Source organism: Salmo trutta, chromosome 40 (genome assembly GCF_901001165.1).
Source record: "Salmo trutta chromosome 40, fSalTru1.1, whole genome shotgun sequence".
NCBI lineage: Eukaryota > Metazoa > Chordata > Actinopteri > Salmoniformes > Salmonidae > Salmo > Salmo trutta.
In genome coordinates this window covers 25,024,126-25,047,803 of record NC_042996.1, presented here as the reverse complement: position 1 = coordinate 25,047,803, position 23,678 = coordinate 25,024,126, and the positions used below count along the sequence as shown (strand labels likewise).

The 23,678-nt window shown below is 43.7% G+C and overlaps 1 protein-coding gene across 1 annotated transcript; it reads left to right on the top strand.

The window, feature by feature from the left end:
* The first annotated feature begins 90 nt into the window (after positions 1–90).
* LOC115180427 (sodium- and chloride-dependent GABA transporter 2) lies at positions 91–23,423 on the top strand. The gene is made up of 15 exons (XM_029742499.1): positions 91–1,075; positions 1,725–1,925; positions 4,559–4,693; positions 4,961–5,101; positions 5,267–5,354; positions 5,574–5,706; positions 7,955–8,089; positions 11,339–11,442; positions 11,579–11,703; positions 11,819–11,931; positions 12,166–12,303; positions 13,558–13,660; positions 15,408–15,508; positions 15,713–15,883; positions 22,598–23,423. The coding sequence occupies exons 1-15, from the start codon at positions 1,069–1,071 to the stop codon at positions 22,763–22,765; spliced, it is 1,863 nt and encodes a 620-aa protein (XP_029598359.1). The 5' UTR covers positions 91–1,068; the 3' UTR covers positions 22,766–23,423.
* Positions 23,424–23,678: the final 255 nt, after the last annotated feature.

Sequence of the window (23,678 nt, the reverse complement as noted above, 5' to 3'; positions counted from 1 at the left end):
ATACAATTTCCTGTTTGCGATGATTTGATATGTAATTTAATGTCAATACCAATGTCTTGTATCAGATGTTGAAACTACCCATCTACCTCTTTTAGATAGTTTGGGGTGGGTCATCAGAAGGCCTGACTGTCTTAGGAGCAGTGGGTTTTGTGGGATCAAAGGATTCAGGCCACAACTTCTGGTATTCAACCCATGACGAGAGATCCATAGTATTGAGCAGGATCTCCCTGGCCACATGTGGCTTGCCATTTTTTTTCACATGTTTTTGTCTCACTCCCAATCCCAGATCAACCTGTATGTCTTTGTAGGAGTTGTCAAAGGAGAAGGAAAGGTTAATTAAGAGTTTAAAAAATCTAATATTGGCTATCAGTTGACTGTTGTACACCAATATGAAATCAATTTTCTTGCAGCAATGCTATGAACTCATTACATTTTATTGGTCTGCTCTCTTTAATTCATTGTTTGGCTTGGTGATAAGTCTAATCATGCAAATATCTAATCGCATGATTTAAATTCAAATTAGTGTTCTTTTTGTACCTGTGCAGGGGAATGCAGTAAAGGTGTGTTAAGTGCATGTAATGTGATTCTGAACATATCTCCTTCAGCTACTGTATGGAGGGGGAATCCACCAACCAGTGGAAGCAAAGACAAGTAAAATCCAGTCCTGACCTCCGCTGCTTTGACCCACTCACCACTTTAAGAGACAAGCTAACCAGAGAGGCAAACGAGACAGGACATAGGTGATCGCAGTTGGACACTGGATCATTAACCAAAACAAATTGTATAATTAATGTTTGATTCATTTGTTGGCATGTCAATATTCACTACATGGTTCTGTATGCCTTGTGAATGACTATTTTAAGCATTAGAATCAACTGACTCAATAAGTGGGAGTATCTAAGAGGGGAGGGGTCATATGGGCAGAGAGTAGATTGGAGGCTGAGCCTAAATTTAGGATTACAACCTCCCACCCCCTATTTGCTCCTCATGTTAAATACTAAAATGTGAATATCTACAGATCAATATTCACTGACTGAGCCAAACTTGAGACTTGAGACACCCCAAACAATGAATGGTACGTACTTGACTAATATTTGAATTCTAAGACATTGGTATAAAACATGGTACGTCATGTCTTTTCTACATTTTTTTTAACATTTTGTATCAAGTTGTAAGATGACTTCACCTCTGGGCATATTTTAATGGGAGATCTAAGATTTAGTGTTGAATCAATGTAAAACATTTGTAAAGAGCTAATCAATTCTGTAAGCATGCGGTCTCAGGGCTTTTGCCGCTCCCACCCATTCATGATCAATGTCAGTACAGTATGTACATGACATGATGATCAATGTCACATGTTAATCATTTTAAGGTTGGTCTGAACTTGATTGTGTAAAGCTCTGCCTTTTTTTGAGTACATTAAGTTCTTCAGATGGCAGTTTGAGAGAGCCACACACATTTTTTGAGGAGTCGTTAGACAAAAGATATGGCACAGTATCAATGCACTTGACATGTTACCCTGAAATCTAGAACCTGTTTTGCTAACTTTCCACTCCTTGGTCAACATGACATGGAGTGGAATAATAACTCAAACGGACGGGTACCTAGGCTACTTACATGTTACTTTACATTTAAAATAAATACATGTGTATATGCATCACTACATGTAGCTACTTGTCTTGAAAACAGCCATACTCATTCTGTGTTTTTATTGCTTGAAATAGTTAAAGCAGGCCTCTCAAATGGCAAGATCACCAGCAGGTTGAAGGACCTGGTCCCTATCCCTCAGCCCCAGTCAGAGGAGAAGATGCAGGAGAGGGGCCAATGGAGCAACAAACTGGAGTTCATCCTGTCTGTGATGGGATCCATCATCGGCCTGGGGAACATGTGGCGCTTTCCTTACCTCTGCTACAAGAACGGAGGAGGTAAGTTCTAAAGGGTGAGCCCAGACTAGGTCACAGACGTTAAATTTGGAGTCACAAAGACAAGCATGTATTAATGTTTGACAGGTCGTCATTTTAATTTGTTCTTAATTTAAAGTAATAGTTTGCAAATTATTTTCTTGACTTATTCATTTTAGGTCCTAGTGGAGCATAGAGCTTCAACCGTGTATCTCCAGCAACTGATTTGCAAATGGCTATTTTAATTTAATAACATTTGTTTGTTATTAATAACATACACTGAGGCCTAGCTATAAAAACATTGTTGGGTCTAATTGGGACTCAGGCCTATTTAGATCAGGCCATGGGTTTAGGGAAATGCTTATGTAGGTGCTACATCAGACGTTTCTCTCTGTGGGGTGTATGCGATCAGAGGTTAGGGGTCAGAGAATGTCACAGCTGTTTCCCCTCCGTCCTAAATAGCCTGTGGTCAAGCAGTTGCCCCTGCAGCGTTTGCCATGCTCCGGAAATCCATCCATCCAAGCACTCTAAACATCCTCAGATTGGCTGACGTCAAAAGTCGACAGTCTGCGTTGCGTCATTAACTCGGCGTGAAAATAAAATTTGTTTGCATTGAGATTATTCACAGACTGAAATGTAAGTCAATGAAACCCTATGGATGAAACACCTTTATTATAGTGTCTACCTGAGGTAATTCTGACTTTCATAGGCGTGCGTACCTTATCACTGACTCTCATGGTCCTCGGTAGCTCAGTTGGTAGAGCATGGCACTTGTAACGCCAGGATAGAGGTTTTGATTCCCGGGATGAACTGAGCGAATAATTTTTTTTTTACAAAAATGGATGCACTCCCTTGTGACTTCAGAAGAGCCTCAATTTGTCGGGGCATGGACTCTACGAGGTGTCAAGCGTTTCCATGTTGATTCCAATGCTTTCCACAGTTCTGTCAAGTTGGCTGGTAGTGTATCTTTACTCCGACTCGCTCGTTCCATCTCAGTGTTGCTTGCCTCGAAGCGAGCATAAAAGGCTAAAGCATGCATGAGCATATGAGATGTTCCGGATGACTGTGTGATCACGCTCTCCGTAGCCGATGTGAGTAAGACCTTTAAACAGGTCAACATTCACAAGGCCGCGGGGCCAGACGGATTACCAGGACGTGTACCCAGAGCATGCGCGGAACAACTGGCAAGTGTCTTCACTGACATTTTCAACCTCTCACTGACCTAGTATGTAATTCCTACATGTTTCAAGCAGACCACCATAGTCCCTGTGCCCAAGAAAGCGAAGGTAACCTGCCTAAATGACTACTGCCCTGTAGCACTCGCGTATTGCCATGAAAGGCTGGTCATGGCTCACATCAACACCATTATCCCGGAAACACTAGACCCACAACGATTTGCATACCGCACCTACATGCATACCACACCAACATCGCAGTCTACACTGCCCTTTCCCACCTGGACAAAAGGAACACCTATGTGAAAATGCTGTTCATTGACTACAGCTCAGTGTTCAACACTATAGTGCCCACAAAGCTCATCACTAAGCTAAGGACCCTGGGACTAAACATCTCCCTCTGCAACTGGATCCTGGACTTCCTGACGGGCCACCCCCAGGTGGTAAGGGTAGGCATCAACACATCTGCCACATTGATCATCAACACGGGGGCCCCTCTGGGATGCGTGCTTTGTTCCTTCCTGTACTCCCTGTTTACCAACGACTGCCTGGCCAAGCATGACTCCAACACCATCATTATGTTTGCTGACGACACAACAATGGTAGGCCTGATCACGACAACGATGAGACAGCCTATAGGGAGGTTGTCAGAGAGCTGGCAGTGTGTTGCTAGGACAACAACCTCTCCCTCAACGTGAGCAAGACAAAGGAGCTGATCGTAGCGTAGACTACAGGAGAAGGCTGGCTGAACAGGCTTCCATTAACATCGACTGGGCGCGGGTTGACAGTTTCATAGTGAAGTGGGTTGACAGTTTCAAGTTCCTTGCTGTCCACATCACCAACAAACTACCATGGTCCAAACAAGACAGTTGTGAATAGGGCACAGCAATGCCTTTCCCCCTCAGGAGACATTTTTTATGGGTCCCCAGATCCTCAAAATGTTCTACAGCTGCACCATCGAGAGCATCCTGACCAGTTGCATCACCGCGGCATCCGACCATAAGGCACTACAGAGGGTAGTGCATACTGCCCAGTACATCACTGGGGCCAAGCTTCCTGCCATCCAGGACCTATATACTAGGTGGTTTCAGACGAAGGCGCCCCCCCCCCCCCCCACAACCTTTGTTTTTACTCTGCAGCTACTCAGTGTTTTATTATCTGTGCGTTGTCACTTTACTCCTACATACATGTACAAATTACCTCAAATAAATTATACCACCGCACATTGACTCTCTACCGGTACCACCTGTATATAGGGCTGCTGAGTGGCGCAGCGGTCCAAGGCACTGTATCGCAATGCTAGAGGCGTCAGTACAGACCCTGGTTCGATCCCGGGCTGTATCACAACCCGCAGTGATCGGGAGTCCCTAGGGTGGTGCACAATTGTCCCAGCGGGTACCTGGATTCACCTGGTCAGTCTGTCATGGAAAGAGCATGTTTTGTACACTGTGTATATTTTTTGGATGACTTCCCATCCCCCAGGTGCATTTCTCATCCCCTACCTGATCTTCCTGTTCACCTGTGGCATACCTGTGTTCTTCCTGGAGACTGCTCTGGGCCAGTACACCAGCGAGGGAGGCATCACCTGCTGGAGGAAGATCAGTCCACTGTTTGAGGGTAACCTGCTCTTTCCTATGGGACTATATCTTCCTTTAAGGCGTTATACTGTAAATAAGCATATGCTATACAATAACGGTTTGTCTGAGCTTTTTACACTTTTTCATGCGTCACTGTTATATACATTATGCAATAAACAATGTGTACTTATATTGTAATTACATAGTTACTACCATGTGTTTTTCCTGGTTTGAGTGACACTGCAAAGTGGGACTTTTTATTTACTTTCTATCCATTCCTCCCTGTCTGTCCCGGTGTTTGCTCCAGGTCTTGGCTATGGCACCCAGATCATTGTGGCTCTGCTGAACTCCTACTACATCGTGGTTCTGGCTTGGGGAATCTTCTACCTGTCTTTCTCCTTCTCCTGGGAACTCCCTTGGTCCTCCTGCAACAACACCTGGAATACAGGTGAGACAACAATAATAATGGAAATGTCAACTTTGTTATAAGTGGCTTTGCTGTATGGAGCGATATTACAAATAAAAAATGATAGAATTCCATATTACTGCTTTTAACACTTGTCAGTGATTTTTATGGTGGTAATGATGCAACATGTAAACATTTTTATCTAAGAAAATTGCGTGGAGTTTCAGAGGAAGAACTATTCTGTCAACTACACCTTGCCCGAAAACTCCACATCCCCTGTCATTGAATTCTGGGAGTAAGTATTCTTAGCACCTCTCTTTGTTATTCAACACATCTCAATTAAAAACATTTTTTTCTCCGGGGCTAGGCTTAATCTGTGTCCTGGAAACTGGATCCTCAAGTCTAAGATTTTATGATCTTTTAACCTTATTTGAAGAATATCTAAACTAGAATTGTTATTGCACTTCATCCATTGTGATTTTGTTCTGACCCCCTGTGTTATGTGTTTATTCAGGAGAAGAGCCTTGAGGCTGTCGTCCGGCATCGACCACATGGGCTCTCTGAACTGGGACCTGGCCTTCTGTCTGGCCATCGCCTGGGTCATGTGTTACTTCTGCATCTGGAAAGGGGTCAAATCCACTGGGAAGGTGGGCTTGTTTCTTTCAATTCTTCCTGTCTTCATTGATTTGAACCAGGGTCATGTTCATTAGGCATTAACCCCTTACACTTGTGGGAATTGACCTTAAGGGATCAATTGAAATGTTTATTACAGAAGAAATATTGAAGGTATATGCATAAGTGGTAGCAATCAAAAGGGAACAGTTTGGAGATTATGGGGAAATTATTAGACTAAAGGTGACGACAAAACAGTTAATCTGAATCAAGATTGAATCCAAACATTACACTGTTGATTTTTTGTGCATTTACTGTGGTGCAAATGTACGTTACGTCACATTTGTTGATAACGAAATTTGAAAATACTCTGGATACATTGAGTAAAATGATACGAATATTCATTGAACATTTGGGGTAGGTGCATCCCCCCCCAAAAAATGTGAGTGAAAGGTCTAACTGGAGTTTCTAAGTGGCCACACAGCTCTCCAAAGTGTGCACAGTTCCTACGTCATTTCAATGCACTTTTATGACTCAAAGATACATTTTCCACTAAGGTGCCTTTTTGTGCTCTCCTTGTTGTGCCGTTGAGGAACTAGATCAAGCAGACTTGTAGTTTTCTTTGGAACTCCCATGTGGCTTAGTTGGTAGAGCATAGCATTTGAGGTTGGTGGCACATCCCTGCATCCTGCACTTTACACAATTACTGTTGGTTGTTTATTCCATAAATGGTCCATTATAAATCGCATTCTGGTCAGGTGGGCATCATTTTAAAGAGTGTTCTATTGCCAACATGGTTAGCTAAGTTACAGATCAGGGTCATGTTCTAACAGTGTTAGGCTTTCACAAGGCAATTCAAAGAAGCAGATTGTAATTTTGGTGTGCATAGAATAGGGTGACAAGTGTATTCAAATGCGTGTTCACAATACCACAAACAGGCATTCTGTTCAGAACAACCAAATGGTATGATGCCATATCATCTTGTAATTGTACATCAAGCATAGTGATCATAAATGTTGACAGTGTATATTACATGGGTTTGATGATATGGAAATGTGAAGTGCACTTTTGGACTAATGGGTGTTTGGCTTGCTTGTAGGACATCAAAGCTGTATTTATTATAATCCTTAACGTCTCATCTTTCGAAATACGTCGCCTTATTTATTTACAGCATTTCCCTTATTCAGACAACAAAAATGTTGCAAAAGTTACCCAACTAGCAGGAGGGATGGGGGCAACTTCTTGTCACGTGCGGTGTTCAAGTTCTGAACCGCTGTCAGTCAAAACAAATACTGGGCTGTAAAGTGGAAACCTTGAGCTCTGAGGTCAAATCAAATCAAATTTATTTATATAGCCCTTCGTACATCAGCTGATATCTCAAAGAGCTATACAGAAACCCAGCCTAAAACCCCAAACAGCAAGCAATGCATGTGAAAGAAGCACGGTGGCTAGGAAAAACTCCCTAGGAAAAACTCCCTAGAAAGGCCAAAAACCTAGGAAGAAACCTAGAGAGGACCCAGGCTATGAGGGGTGGCCAGTCCTCTTCTGGCTGTGCCGGGTGGATATTATAACAGAACATGGTCAAGATGTTAAAATGTTCATAAAGGACCAGCATGGTCAAATAATAATAATCATAGTAGTTGTCGAGGGTGCAACAAGCACGTCCGGTGAACAGGTCAGGGTTCCATAGCTGCAGGCAGAACAGTTGAAACTGGAGCAGCAGCACGGCCAGGTGGACTGGGGACAGCAAGGAGTCATCATGCCAGGTAGTCCTGAGGCATGGTCCTAGGGCTCAGGTCCTCCGAGAGAAAGAAAGAAAGAGAGAAAGAGAGAATTAGAGAGAGCATATTTAAATTCACACAGGACACCGGATAAGACAAGAGAAATACTCCAGATGTAACAGACTGACCCTAGCCCCCCGACACATAAACTACTGCAGCATAAATACTGGAGGCTGAGACAGGAGGGATCAGAAGACACTGTGGCCCCATCCGATGATACCCCCGGACAGGGCCAAACAGGTCATGTATAGCATGTTACCGTACAGCCACTGCGTTCCAATTTAGGCGCTTATCAGTGTCCAAATCTTCTATTTTGATCCTGTATACGGGTACGAGTGTAAAGAGCTACACAGAAGAAGCAGAGTGAAACGGGGAGAGACTATTTGTTCTTGTTCATTTCTTTCTTCCATTGAATAAAAAAAAAGTGTGTTTTCCCTCAATGAACATGACCCTGATGCGTTAGATCACTGACCTTTTCAATATGATTCCATCCAATCTACAGGTGGTGTACTTCACAGCTACCTTCCCCTACCTGATGCTAATAGTTCTGCTGATTCGTGGAGTCACTTTACCTGGAGCGGACCTGGGGATCAAGTTCTACCTTTACCCTGATCTGTCAAGACTAGCAGACCCTCAGGTAGGTACCACAACAATAATAACCCCTGGCCCCTGCTATTACATAGTAGAAACCCTTTTGACTGAACCACACACTCACACACTTGCATCAGGTAGCTTATTGTTGTGGGAGCAATGGTATGAAATTACATTTTATACTCAGAATAGCAAACAGACAGTCTACTTTCAGTATTTTACAATGAGGTGACTATCAGAACATAATGAGGTATGTTCAGGACTGGTATGATTTCAAAGAAATTGTCCATAATAGTTATCTCAATATTACCCAATGTCTTTCCAGACTAGGGAATTTGAAGTTTGGAAGAAGGTCCTTGGGTGAAGGTCCTCCAGGTGTGAGTGTAGATATCCCAGGGTTATCTGGAATGCTATTTTCTGCTCGGTCCATCTGTGCTCCATGAAAGAGTCTGTAGGAGGCAGTGAGTGGTGGGGTTACACGGAGGGGCAGGGACACTGCACTGAAGGGGAACACTGACCTCCAGGACCCTCCAGCTGCTAGACTCCCCCCTCAGGGCTCAGCCCTCAACTGGCTTAGCCTGGTCTGGACCGAAGCCCGGTCTTTTCATGTTCACCATCATCAAAGTGCTGTTCTCCACATGGTGGACTGGGGAATTCGAGAATTGGGACTCAGCCGCAGCATGGCTCATGCCATAGATTTAGATTTTGGCAAACTCAGTACCAAAACCTATTGTGTTTGTCTGCAGGGGGTTTGAGCCTGTGGGAATCATGGCATTGACACTACAGATTTCTCCTGCCCTTTCTCGAAGCCCACCCATCTACACCCTAGCAGGGCAAATATTTTGATTGCATCATCAACCCAGGGCCTTTTGCTGCCCCATTCCCACCTTTCAGATCTTCAGTCTCTGGTTGTGGATTGAGAGGTGGGGATTGTTAATCAATGTTTAGACCACAAGACGTTTAACTGACTAGTTGACAATTCACCTCTGCAGTGTCAGTGGTCCTTAATGATTAGGTAAACTCATTAGGGACAAAGAGGAAGAGAAAGGTAAAACAAGCATGCAATGTGGTGTTCCACATGAGGTTGCTCTTTCTCTCATATTCTCAAAACACACATAACTAAATGTGTTTTTTATTTTTACGTGGTATTGCTTGTTTTACCTTTCTCTTCCTCTTTGTCCCCTATGTGTGTGTGTGTGTGTGTGTGTGTGTGTGTGTGTGTGTGTGTGTGTGTGTGTGTGTGTGTGTGTGTGTGTGTGTGTGTGTGTGTGTGTGTGTGTGTGTGGATGGATATACAGTGGGGGGGAAAAAAGTATTTGATCCCCTGCTGATTTTGTACGTTTGCCCACTTACAAAGAAATGCTCAGTCTATAATTTTAATAGTAGGTTTATTTGAACAGTGAGAGACAGAATGACAACAAAAATATCCAGAAAAACGCATGTCAAAAATGTTATAAAACGATTTGCATTTTAATGAGGGAAATAAGTATTTGACCCCTCTGCAAAACCTGACTTAGTACTTGGTAGCAAAACCCTTGTTGGCAATCAGAGGTCAGACGTTTCTTGTAGTTGGACACCAGGTTTGCACACATCTCAGGAGGGATTTTGTCCCACTCCTCTTTGCAGATCTTCTCCAAGTCATTAAGGTTTCGAGGCTGACGTTTGGCAACTCGAACCTTCAGCTCCCTCCACAGATTTTCTGAGATTAAGGTCTGGAGACTGGCTAGGCCACTCCAGGACCTTAATGTGCTTCTTCTTGAGCCACTCCTTTGTTGCCTTGGCCATGTGTTTTGGGTCATTGTCATGCTGGAATACCCATCCACGACCCATTTCCAATGCCCTGGCTGAGGGAAGGAGGTTCTCACCCAAGATTTGACGATACATGGCCCCGTCCATCGTCCCTTTGATGCGGTGAAGTTGTCCTGTCCCCTTAGCAGAAAAACATCCCCAAAGCATAATGTTTCCACCTCCATGTTTGACGGTGGAGATGGTGTTCTTGGGGTCATAGGCAGCATTCCTCCTCCAAACACGGCGAGTTGAGTTGATGTCAAAGAGCTCCATTTTGGTCTCATCTGACCACAACACTTTCACCAGTTGCCTTGAGATCATTGACAAGATCCTCCCGTGTAGTTCTGGGCTGATTCCTTACCGTTCTCATGGTCATTGCAACTCCACGAGGTGAGATCTTGCATGGAGCCCCAGGCCGAGGGATATTGACAGTTCTTTTGTGTTTCTTCCATTTGCGAATAATTGCACCAAATGTTGTCACCTTCTCACCAAGCTGCTTGGCGATGGTCTTGTAGCCCATTCCAGCCTTGTGTCGGTCTACAATCTTGTCCCTGACATCCTTAGAGAGCTCTTTGGTCTTGGCCATGGTGGAGAGTTTGGAATCTGATTGATTGCTTCTGTGGACAGGTGTCTTTTTATACAGGTAACAAGCTGAGATTAGGAGCACTCCCTTTAAGAGTGTGCTCCTAATCTCAGCTCGTTACCTGTATAAAAGACACCTGGGAGCCAGAAATCTTTCTGATTGAGAGAGGGTCAAATACTTATTTCCCTCATTAAAATGCAAATCAATTTATAACATTTCTGACGTGTTTTTCTGGATATTTTTGTTGTTATTCTGTCTCTCACTGTTCAAATAAACCTACTATTAAAATTATAGACTGAGCATTTCTTTGTCAGTGGGCAAATGTACAAAATCAGCAGGGGATCAAATACTTTTTTCCCCCACTGTATAGATATATATAAAATGGTGGCCCTCAGTCAGGAAACCTGCCAAAACAAAAACGGGTCACTCCATTACTTTTTAAAAGGAGGCTTGTATTTGCACAGTTTTATTCAAATCAAATGTTATTGGTCACATACACATGGTAAGCAGATGTTAATGCTAGTGTAGCGAAGTGCTTGTGCTTCTAGTTCCAACAGTGCAGTAATATCTAGCAAATAATCTAACAATTCCCAACAACTACCTAATACACACAAATCTAACAATTTCCCAAGAACTACCTAATACACACACATCTAAAGGGATGAGTGAGAATAAGTACATATAAATATATGGATGAGCGATGGCGGAGCTGCATAGGCAAGGTGCAGTAGATGGTATAAAATACAGTATATGATATGAGTAATGTAACATATGCAAACATTATTAAAGTGGCATCATTATTCATGAGCTTAGGTATGATCCAATACCATCCCTAGATGACACACCTTTGCCTTTATTAGTCAATTTTCTCCTACAGTAGTTGCTTGACTGGCCTCTGTGCCCTCACCTCTCTCTGTATGACAGGTATGGATGGATGCAGGCACCCAGATCTTCTTCTCCTATGCCATCTGTCTAGGCTCCCTCATAGCATTGGGGAGTTACAACAAGTACAACAACAACTGCTACAAGTACGCTAAAGATGCATTAAACACTCTTACCAAACACACACACTATGGTAATTATTGGTTCTGTTTTTATTATTCCCTTATAAGAGGAAAACAAACTCCCCTTAAATCTTCATGTCTTTGGTATCTTGTTTTGCAGAGACTGCCTGGCCCTGTGCTTCCTGAACAGTGGGACAAGCTTTGTGGCAGGCTTTGCCATCTTCTCCATCCTGGGTTTCATGGCTTATGAACAGGATGTCCCCATCTCAGAGGTAGCAGAGTCTGGTGAGTGTCTTTTAATGTGACCTAGTTGTTATTTAAGATCATTTCAATAATTTGTTCAAATGCAGGTATAATGTTATTTTGTATTATATATGATTCCCTGTTCTCTCTTCATTAGGTCCTGGTCTGGCCTTCATTGCGTACCCTCGTGCTGTGGCCATGATGCCGTTTTCTTCACTATGGGCCGTCTTCTTCTTTATCATGATCATCCTGCTAGGGTTGGACAGTCAAGTAAGGCCTCCGAAGTAATTTACAATGTTTATGAACGTACTGTCAAGAAAATTGGCCCGGTTAAGGATAAAACGGACCACTTCTGTACAACGAGAACTGAGAGGAGATCCAAGAGCATCATTATCTATGTAACCAAACATACCTAGCCTAACATGATATCAGAGATGCTTACTATTTGTTACCAAACATGCCTAGAACTGAGATGTGTTAAAATACCTCTCCCTTTCTCTTCAGTTTGTGTGTGTAGAGAGCTTGACAACAGCCATGGTGGACATGTATCCCGAGGTGTTTCGTCGTAAGAACCGCAGGGAGCTCTTTCTGGCTTTTGTGGCCTTCATCTCCTTCCTCATGGGCCTGGTCATGCTGATGGAGGTAGGCATCACATCTGGAATTAACCCTCATGGGTTAGTTAGGGGGAGACATGTGCCTGGGGACTGGGTTGGGGATAAACCCTCAAGGCCTATTTCATTGTGTTCTTTAGCTGTAATATGCAGACAGACAGACTTACCAGTCTAACTTACCAGGTGGCTGGTCAAGATTGCGTTCAAAGCAAACAAAACAAATATATACTCTGATTTGTTTTATCACCTAGGACTTTTTCATTTTGAGGACAGAAACCACTTTAGAGTGATTAACAGCCTCATCACTGTGGTTCAGGACAGTTGTACAATACATGACCAGGGGCCTCCGGAGTGTCGCAGCGGTCTAAGGCACTGCATCGCAGTGTTGAGGCGTCACTACTGCCTGGGGGTTCGATCCCAGGCTGTGTCACAGCTGGCTGTGACCGGGAGTCCCATAGGGCGGCGCACAATTGACTCAGCGTTGTCTGAGTTAGGGGAGGGTTTTCCTAAGCTCATCGCGCTCTAGTGACTCCTTGTGGCGGGCCGGGCGCCTGCAAGTTGACTTCGGTTGTCAGTTGAGCGTTTCCTCCGACATGTTGATGCGGCTGGCTTCCAGGTTAAGCAAGCAGGTGTTATGAAGCAGCGCGGTTAGAGCGTTGGGCCAGTAACCGAAAGGTTGCTGGATCGAATCCCCGAGCTGACAAGGTAAAAATCTGTTGTTCTGCCCCTGAACAAGGCAGTTAACTCACTGTTCCCCGGTAGGCCGTAATTGTAAATAAGAATTCGTTCTTAACTGACTTGCCTAGTTAAATAAAGGTTAAACAAAAAATTTCAAGCGAGGCTTAGCAGGTCATGTTTCAGAGGACGCATGACTCGACCTTCGCCTCTCCAGAGCCCGTTGGGGAGTTGCAGCGATGAGACAAGATCGTAACTACCAATTGGATATCGTGAAAAAGGGGGTTAAAAATTAGTTTAAAAAAAGTATGTGGACACCTGCTCGTCGAACATCTCATTCCAAAATCATGGGCATTAATACGGAGTTGGTCCCTATTTGATGCTATAACAGAAGGCTTTCCAATAGATGTTGGAACATTGCTGCGGGGACTTGCTTCCATTAAGCCACGAGCATTAGTGAGGTCGGGCACTGATATTGGACGATTAGGCCTGTCTCGCCATCAGCGTTCCAATTCATTCTGATGGGGTTTAGGTCAGGGGTCTGTGCAGGCCAGACAAGTTCTTCCACACTGATCTCGAGTGTTTTTGAGTTGTTTTCTTGTCTCTTCAGGGTGGGTTATATGTATTCCAGCTGATGGACTACTATGCTGCTAGTGGCATGTGTCTTCTCTTCATGGCCATCTTTGAGACAGTCTCCATCGCATGGGTCTATGGTAAGTTAGAATACAATTCTACAACAACAACAAAATATCTGATGGAACCGTTCAAAAGATAGTTACACCATATCAATCCCACAAAGACAGAACTGTCACTGGTTTATTCCAGAATACAGTGCATTCGGGAAAGTATTCAGACCCCTTCACTTTTTCCAAATTTTGTTACGTTACAGCCATATTCGAAAATTGATTAAATGTTGGGTTTTTTCATGAATCTACTCACAAAACCCCTTAATGACAAAACAGGATTTGAGACATTTTTTCTCATTTATAAAAAAGTGTTCAGACCCTTTGCTATGAGAGCTCAGGTGGTGCACCTGTTTCCATTGGACATGATTTGGAAAGGCACATACCTGTCTATATAAGGTACAACAGTTTACAGTGCATGTCAGAGCAAAAACCAAGCCATGAGGTCAAAGCAATTGTCCGTAGAGTTCTGAGACAAGATTGTGTCAAGGCACAGATCTGGGGAAGGGTACTAAAACATTTCTGCAGCATTGAAGGTCCCCAACAACAGTGGCATCCATCATTCCTAACTGGAGGAAGTTTGTAACTACCAAGACTCTTCCTAGAGCTGGCCGCCCGGCCAAACTGAGCAATTGGGGGAGAAGGGCCTTGGTAAGGGAGGTGACCAAGAACCCAATGGTCACTGACAGAGCTCCAGAGTTCCTCTGTGGAGATGGGAGAACCTTCCAGAAGGACAACCATCTCTGCAGCACTCCACTAATCAGGCCTTTATGGTAGAGTGGCCCGACGGAAGCCACTCCTCAGTAAAAGGCACATGACAACCTGCTTGGAGTTTGCCAAAAGGCACCTAAATGACTTTCGGACCATGAGAAACAAGATTCTTCAATCTGACAAAACCAAGATTGAACTCTTTGGCCTGAATGCCAAGCGTAGCATCTGGAAGAAACCTGGCACCATCCCTAGGGTGAACTATGGTGGTGGCAGCATCATGCTGTCAGGATGTTTTTCAGTGGCAGGGACTGGAAGAGACTAGTCAGGATCCAAGCAAAGATGAACGGCTCAAAGTACAGACAGTTTTCATTACTAATCTTTCTCCAGATTGCTCAGGATCTCAGACTGGGGGAAGGTTCACTTTCCAACAGGACAACGACCCTAAGCACACAGCTAAGACAACGCAGGAGTGGCTTCGGGACAAGTCTCTAAATGTCCTTGAGTGGCACAGTCAGAGCCAGGACATGAACCAGATCGAACATCTTTGGAGAGACCTGAAAATAAGTGTGCAGTGACGCTCCCCATCCAACCTGACAGAGCTTGAGCGTATCTGCAGGGAGGAATGGGAGAAACTCCCCAAATACAGGTATGCGAAGCTGGTAGCATCATACCCAGAAGACTCAAGGCTGTAATCGCTGCCGAAGGTGCTTCAACAAAGTACTGAGTAAAGGGTCTGAATTGTTATGGAAATGTGATATGTGCTTTTTTTTATTTAAAAAATAAATAAATAATTGAACTTAGCCAACATTTCAAAAAAACTGTTTTTGCTTTGTCATTGTATGGATTGATTAGAGAGAAAAAAAGGATTTAATCAATTTTAGAATAAGGCTGTAATGTAACAAAATGTGAGTCAAGGGGTCTGAATACTTTCCGAATGCACTGTATATTCCTCACCTTTGATAGTACTGTTCAGAGACTGCTTCATTGTCTCAGTTGTTGACATTTGTGTCCACAGCTCTTATGACCAAACCCAGCATGGTTAGCCTGTCTCTGTATGTTGTTCCAGGTGTCGACCGCTTCTATGATAACATCGAAGACATGATTGGCTACCGTCCAGGACCTTACATTAAATACTGCTGGCTGTATGTCACCCCAGCCACATGTGTTGTGAGTAACCTACAAACCCATGTAAACTCTCATATACAGTATAAAATGTCATTAGTTATGGTTAGGGAAAGGATTTTTTTCCTGACCAGGAAAAACTCTGGGCCTAGACAGATCCCATGATCTGGAAAAACACCAGTTAGTTGTATATGTTGACGGCCCCAGTCAAGGCCCACTTCTAAATCAAATACTTGTTTTTTTCTCTAGGCCACCTTTGCGTTCTCCCTCATCAAGTACACCCCTCTGAAGTACAACAATGAGTATGTGTACCCCTGGTGGGGCTATGTGATAGGCTGGCTCCTGGCTCTTGCCTCCATGGTCTGCATCCCTTTCTGGATTATCTACAAACTCTCCACCACAGAAGGAACGTTCAGAGAGGTGAATTTAGATTCCTTTGCTTACCTGCACATTTCCTCTTGACACAACATACATTACATGGTCAAAACTATGTGGACACCTGCTCGTCGAACATCTCATTCCAAAATCATGAACATTAATATGGAGTTGTTTCCCCCTTTGTTGCTATAACAGCATTCCACTCTTCTGGGAAGGCTTTCTACTAGATGTTGAAACATTGCTGCGGGGACTTGCTTGCATTCAGTCACAAGAGCATTAGTGAGGTCGGTCACTGATTTTGGGCGATTAGGCCTGGCTCGCAGTTGGCATTCCAATTCATCCCAAAGGTGTCCGATGTGGTTGAGGTCAGGGCTCTGTGCAGGCCTGTCAAGATCTTCTACCGATCTCAACAAAGGTTTTTTTATTTGGCATTTTTTATGATTATACAGATAATACAGAACAGTTAGAGTGCAGAACTCACATGGGTCCCCTACCAAATCAAACCCACCCCAAACCCCCCCGTGTTCTAACAGAGCCCCACCCCAAAACCAGACTTAAAGCAGGCTTGATATACAATGAGTAATCTAATCAAATAGGTAAAAAAAAATACAAAGATATTATTTAACAAAGTTAGAGTAAAAATAATCATACAAATTCTAATTTGGGTTGGTTTAAGGAGTTGTGAAATTAGCTGGGTTCATGTCTTCTACAAAGGATAGGAAAGGTTGCCAGATATTATAAAGTATAATTGCAGATCCCCTAACGGAGTAGTGTATTTTCTCTAGCTTGAGATGTTGCATAACTTCCTTTATCCAATAATTAAAAGTAGGAGGAAACCGATCCTTCCACTTAAATAGTATGAGACGTCTAGCTAGAAGAGTAGTACATGCCAGCATGTTGCCCATAGAACTGTTGAGGGGCTTCCTGTGGTGCCATTCTGAATAATGCAATAAAGGCAGAAGGTTATATAGGTGTCTCCAGTATCTTAGAAAATGTCTCAAATTGATATCCAGAAATCTGTCAATTTCAGGCATGTCCAAAACATGTGTAATAAAGTAGCAGGAGCCTGCTTACATCGGTCACAAGTGGAATCTATTTCTGGTCTAATCTCGGATAGTATTGCCTTTGACCAATGCACCCGATTTTTAACTATTTTAAATTGAATTACAGCATGTCTTCGACATATAGATATGTATTCTCTGGAGCAGACTGGGGTATGTGGGGAATTATTTTTAATTAAATGTATGCATTCACTACTGTAAGTCGCTCTGGATAAAATGTAAATGTAGTAACCAAAAAAGTGTTAAACAAATAAAAATATATTTTATATTTGAGATTCTTCAAAGTAGCCTCCCTTTGCCTTGATGACAGCTTTGCACATTCTTGGCATTCTCTCAACCAGCTTCATGAGGTAGTCATCTGGAATGCATTTCAATTAACAGGTGTGCCTTCTTAAAAGTACATTTTGAGCCAATCAGTTGTGTTGTGACAAGGTAGGAGTGGTATACAGGAGATTGCCCTATTTGGTAAAAGACAAAGTCCATATTATTGCAAGAACAGCTCAAATAAGCAAAGAGAAACGACAGTCCATCATTACTTTAAGACATGAAGGTCAGTCAGTCCGGATAATTTAAAGAACTTTGAAAGTTTCAGTCGCAAAAACCATCAAGCACTATATCCTCTCTGCTGCAGAGGATACGTTCATTAGAGTTAACTGCACCTCAGATTGCAGCCCAAATAAAATGCTTCACAGAGTTCAAGTAACAGACACATCTCAACATCAACTGTTCAGAGGAGACTGCGTGAATCAGGCCTTTGTGGTTGAATTGCTGCAAAGAAACCACTACTAAAGGACACCAATAATAAGAAGAGACTTGCTTGGGCCAAGAAACACGAGCATTAGACTGGTGGAAATCTGTCCTTTGTTCTGGAGTCCAAATTTGAGATTTTTGGTTCCAACCGCTATGTCTTTGTGAGATGCAGAGTAGGTAAACCGATGATCTCCGCATGTGTGGTTCCAACTGTGAAGCATGGAGGAGGTGTGATGGTGTGGGGGTGCTTTGCTGGTGACACTCAGTGATTTTATTTAGAATTCAAGGCACACTTAATCAGCATGTCTACCACAGCATTCTGCAAAAATACGTCATCCCATCTGGTTTGCACTTCGTGGGAATATAATTTGTTTTTCAACCTGACAATGGCCCAACACACCTCCAGGCTGTGTAAGGGCTATTTGACCAAGCGGGAGAGTGATGGAGTGCTGCCTCAGATGACCTAGACTCCACAATCACCCGACCTCAACATAATTGAGATGGTTTGGGATGAGTTGGACCGCAGAGGGAAGGAAAAGCAGCCAACAAGTGCTCAGCATATGTGGGAACTCCTGTAGACTGTTGGAAAAGCATTCCTCATGAAGCTGGTTGAGAGAATTCCAAGATTGTGCAAAGCTGTCAACAAGGCAAAGGGTGGCTACTTTGAGGAATATAAAATATATTTGGATTTGTTTAACACTTTATTTGGTTACTACATGATTCCATGTGTTATTTCATAGTTTTGATGTCTTCACTATTATTCTACAATGTAGAAAATAGTAGAAATAAAGCAAAACCCTTGAATGAGTAGGTGTGTCCTAACCTTTCTGGTACTGTGTGTGTGTGTGGTGTAGGTTTTGTGATTAATGGAAGGGAATGACATGTAACAGAATATAATATCAGAGAAACATTGTATACCAAAAGCATTTTTTTCTGTCAACTGAATCTGAAATCATTGTTGTTATTAATGTTTGGTTGGATGCGTTATTGTATGTGCCTAAATTCTGCTGTTTGTAAATTAGACATTAATATAATACACTTTATTAATTTTAGTTGTCTTTCCATTATTTGTTTCGACATCTCACTGGGATTCACCAGAATCTCCTAAATAGCTCAATGGACCATTCCAACACTTCTGTCAAAGACAGAAGAGCCACTCGCCTGACTTGATCTGTTTTCCTGTTTAACTGTTCACAGGTGTGGCGTTAAGGTTACATCGCTAAGCACTGAATTATCAGCTCGTGTCTTTGGTGTTGGGTGACTACCAAAAGGAAAGCTTTCCGATTTAGGGTTAGACTTTGCTTCACTGATTTTCTTCCTACGTCTCCAGTTTTAGCTAGCGTCACAAAGCTAGCTGCGGAGACTTAGCTAGCTTAGTTGCAAGGCTTAGCTAAACTGGCTAGCTCGCCTCAAGGCTTTTCTACTAGGAAGGGTAGAATTACTAGTTTGCTCTCTCGCCGGAGTTGACTAGAAATTGCTTATTTGTCAAGAGCCATGCTTTTGTTTGTCGTAAGACCAGCATAGCGCTAACTAGCTAGGTAACTAGCCCACGTAGCGAATGCTAGCTATGTTCACGTTGCTTCTTTGAGTTTATTTACAAAAAGGTCTGTGTCTTCAACACGTTCTGTACGGGCGTTGAATGTTATGTTCCTACTACTGGTTTATCAGCCCAATTTGAGTTGGAGATGCACAATCTCATATCGATTGGCAAGCCTAACCCAGACCCGTGGGATGAGATCTGTGTTGTCACAGACCTCAACCTTCGAGCCTTCAGGGGTGCCATTCAAGACTTCAGCTGTGAAATGAGCCTTGCAGTGGTAGATGAGAGATTTGTGGCTCAACCTGTCCAGCCTGTTATACAAGGAGAAAGCTGGTTTCCTTTACGCTCCTGAAGGAACTGTTTGCCAGCTGTCACGTCCATGCGGCAGAACTTTGAAAGGAGGAAGGCAAAGCCTTAAACTTCTCTGCCAGTAGACCCGGGAATCGTGGCTACCGGCAATGCCTCTCTGTTCCACAGGGGGCACTCTGTCACTTTCAAGACGTGCCTCCGAGTGCTGGGGTTGATAGCGTCCACCATCTCAGTAGTACCTCTTGGCCTACTTAGCATGAGAGACTTCCAGTGCTGGGTGTTTGCCCAACGTCTGTGTACGATTGACTAGACTTCCATACATCTCTCGGCTCTCCGTCACTGGAAGAGCCCCTCGATCCTCATTCCTGGCACTCCCCTAACTGTAATGGCAACGAGGGAAGTGGTGACATCACTCACGGGCTGGGGCACAGTTCACGGGGGAAATGTAATAAACGGAGTAAGGACCCCACTTCACAAATTGCTCACAGAAATTACCTTTATCTGCTGGCGGTGTTTCTTTCACTGAAACACTTTCTACCCTCCCTTTTAGAATTGTCATGTTTTGATCAGAAGGGACAATACGACTGTAGTCGGGTGGCACTCACCCCATGTGCTTACACAGATTATTAATCTGGATTATTCTGTGGAGCAGAGCACACCTACTGTCCTGACGCACGACTCATGTCCCGGGTGTACTGAACATATGAGTGGATTTATTGTCCAGAGGGAATCCCCATCTAAGGGACTGGGGACTCTTTCCCCAGGTGGTGAGACAGATCTGGGTGAAATATGGTCAAGCGTCTGTAGAGCTCTTTGTGTTTGCAAGAACACACGCACACTTTTCTTCCCCTCAGCTTCATACTCCCCACTCTGGCCAGAGTGAGGGAAGGCGGCTTATCCCTCATCTTGGTAGCCCCGCCATGGCTTGGCAATACAACGGGCCTTGTCAACTCCCGTTACGCAGGGATCTGCTGACCCAAGCGAAAATAAGATTTTCCACCCTCACCCGGATCCATGGCCCTCTGAAGTTAAATCTGGATGTGACAGGCTTGCCTCTTGTCATTGATGATTCCACATGCTCACTGTATGGAAATAAGTGGTGGATTTTTGAGAAGTGGTGTGACCAAAAACAGATTGGTTCCAATGCTCTGTATCCTAGGTGTTATGCTTCTTGCAGGATCTTTTGGACTGAGGGAAGGCTTTCTCAACTCTTAAGGTCTTTCTAGCTGCTATCTGGGCCTGTCAAATAGGCTTCCACAAAAACACAGTGGGAAAACATCCCGTCATGTTGTTTCTTTAAGGGGGCCTGTCGCTTACGTACAGTTCCCAAGCTTTTACCCCTGTCATGTAATGTGTCTATTGTGCTTGAGACTGTTTCACAGCAGCCTTTTGAGCCATTGGAAAGCATGGAGATTAAATAGCGCTAGCTATTTAAATGGTCTGGGTGGCCATTTGATTCAGCAGTCTTATAGCTTGGGGGTAGAAGCTGTTAAGTAGCCTTTTGGACCTAGACTTGGCGCTCCGGTACCGTTGGCCGTGCGATAGCAAAGAGAACAGTCTATGACTTGGGTGACTGGACTCTTTGACACATTTTTGGGCCTTCCTCTGACACCGCCTGTTATATAGGTCCTGGATGGCAGGAAGCTTGGCCCCAGGGATGTATTGGGCTGTACGCACTACCCTCTATAGCGCCTTATGGTCAGATACCGAGCAGTTTCCATACCAGGTGGTGATGCAAATGGTCAGGATGCTCTCGATAGTGCAGCTGTAGAACTTTTTGAGGATCTGGGGAACCATGCCAAATCGTTTGTCTTCCAAGGGGGAAAAGGTGTTATCGTGCCCTCTTCATGACTGTCTTGGTGTGTTTGGACCATGATAGTTTGTTGGGGATGTGGACACCAAGGAACTTGAAACTCTCGACCCGCTCCACTTTAACCCTGTCGATGTAAATGGGGGCCTGTTCGGCCCTCCTTTTCCTGTAGTCCACAATCATCTCCTTTGTCTTGCTCACATTGAGGTTGTTGGCCTGGCACCACACTGATTAGGTCTCTGACCTCCCTATAGGCTGTCTCATTGTTGTCAGTGATCAGGCCTACCACCGTTGAGTCATCAGCAAACGTAATGATGGTGTTGGAGTCGTGCTTGGCCACGCAGTCATGGGTGAACAGGGAGTACAGGAGGGGACTAAGCACCCACCCCTGAGGGGAACCGGTTTGAGGATCAGCGTTGCAGATGTGTTGATGCCTACTCTTACCACCTGGGGCGGCCCGTCAGGAAGTCCAAGATCCAGTTGTAGAGGCAGGTGTTTAGTCCCAGGGTCCTTAGCTTAGTAATGAGCTTTGTGAGCACTATGGTGTTGAATGCTGAGCTGTGTTGGACTATAATAGCAAAGGGTTACAGCCTCTGGAGGGCCTAAGAGCTCACTCCACCAGAGGTATGGCCACCTCTTGGGAACTGTTCAAGGGCATCTCCTTGCAGGAGATTTGTGATGTGGCTTTTTGGGCATCCCCTCATACTTTTGAGGTTCTTCCGACAAGATGTCACTGCGCCTTCATTGGTGCATACTGTCCTCGGTGACGGGCCTCTGAGGGTTGATATTGAGACTGCATGGCTTCAGAGAGCATGTGCGATACGGGAGTTTGCCATATCCCACAGTGAGACGTCGAAAACAAATAATTGAAAGATAACTTAAGTTTACTTGTGTAACCCCAGTTCTCTAATATTATGAGAGTGACATCTCACCACATTCCCCTAGTTGCAAGCGTGTGAGGAAGTTTGTTTCGTTCAAGAGTGATCAGAGGGCAGGCGAGTGACTCTAGTATGAGGGGAGGAGGGGTGCCCTCATTCACCACGCGACCTGTCTGTGTCCAACACTTGTGTATAATTGGTCCTTCGAGCTACTTATTCTGGTGAACCCCACAGTTAGATGTCTCACCCATATTATCAGAGAAACAGGGTTAAGCAAGTAACCTTAAGTTTCTCAGTCCAGTGTTTTTATGGCCATTGTTTCATTCCTCTTTGATACACAACATTACTAACATTATCTCAATCTACTCAGTCCATTATTCTTTATAAATATTTAAATCTTCTCTGCAGCGCATTCACATCCTCCTCCAGCCCTCTAACGACCTACCCAAAACCAAGAGGGAACAGGAGAGAATGCTGGCCACCTTTGACCCCAAGGGCGAGGGAGGCATGGAGCCAGTAGGGGTACCAGTCAAAGATGGCTACCTCCCAGTGGGGGTGAAGGACTCAAACTGCTAATAAGACCCCAGTGACACCATTGGAGTGACTAATTCAGCTTAGTCATTTTGAGAAATGAACTGAAATTCCAATTCAAGATAAAGTGTATCAGGCAGCCCGATAAGCAATGAGAGAAAGGAACAATTTTGCTCTTTTACACAACCAATGTGCTTTCAGGTATAAAACAAGTCAACTGTTCAATTACAAAAGCTTCTTTCTCATTGTTCAATGGACACTGATCTCCACATGTATTTTATTGTTGGTCTATTGCCAAGTGATAGATTGTTGTTAGGCCTACTGTATTGTATTCCATGTATTAAAGGAATCATCTCACAGGGCACAATGCCAATTCAACGTCTTCCACGTTGGTTTAAACGTAATTTCATTGAAATTACATGGAAACAACATTGATTCAACCACTGTGTGCCCAGTGGGAGGGTAAAGGAAGCTGTACATTACAATTGAGATGAATAACTGTTGTTGTTAGAATGTGGATCATTGCTAAACGAGGATGTATTGTGTCGTCTTTGTCAATTTAACAAGAGCTAACAACAGTTGGGCTAATAGAAAACGTGTACAATATTTAAATGATTGATTTCCTGTGTAACATGACTACAAAAGCCTGTACAAAATAAATCTGAATCTGTGTGTTTCGAAATAAACAAAATGTGTAGTATCAGTATATTCTATGCTATTATTATGATCCTTGTGACATCACTCTTCACTAGGGAAGGCTTTACAATCCATTCACATTATTGTTCTAGTCTATTCAAGTATTTTCCTGTCTTTCTTGGACCAAGTTCTATTCTAGGTATAGATCTTTTATAAATCAGAGCAAGAATGATCTCGCAATATTCACGGCACATGTTGTGAACCACTAGAAGTCGCGCTATCCACGCTGACTACTAGGCACAGTTCCAGTTCGGGTTGATGA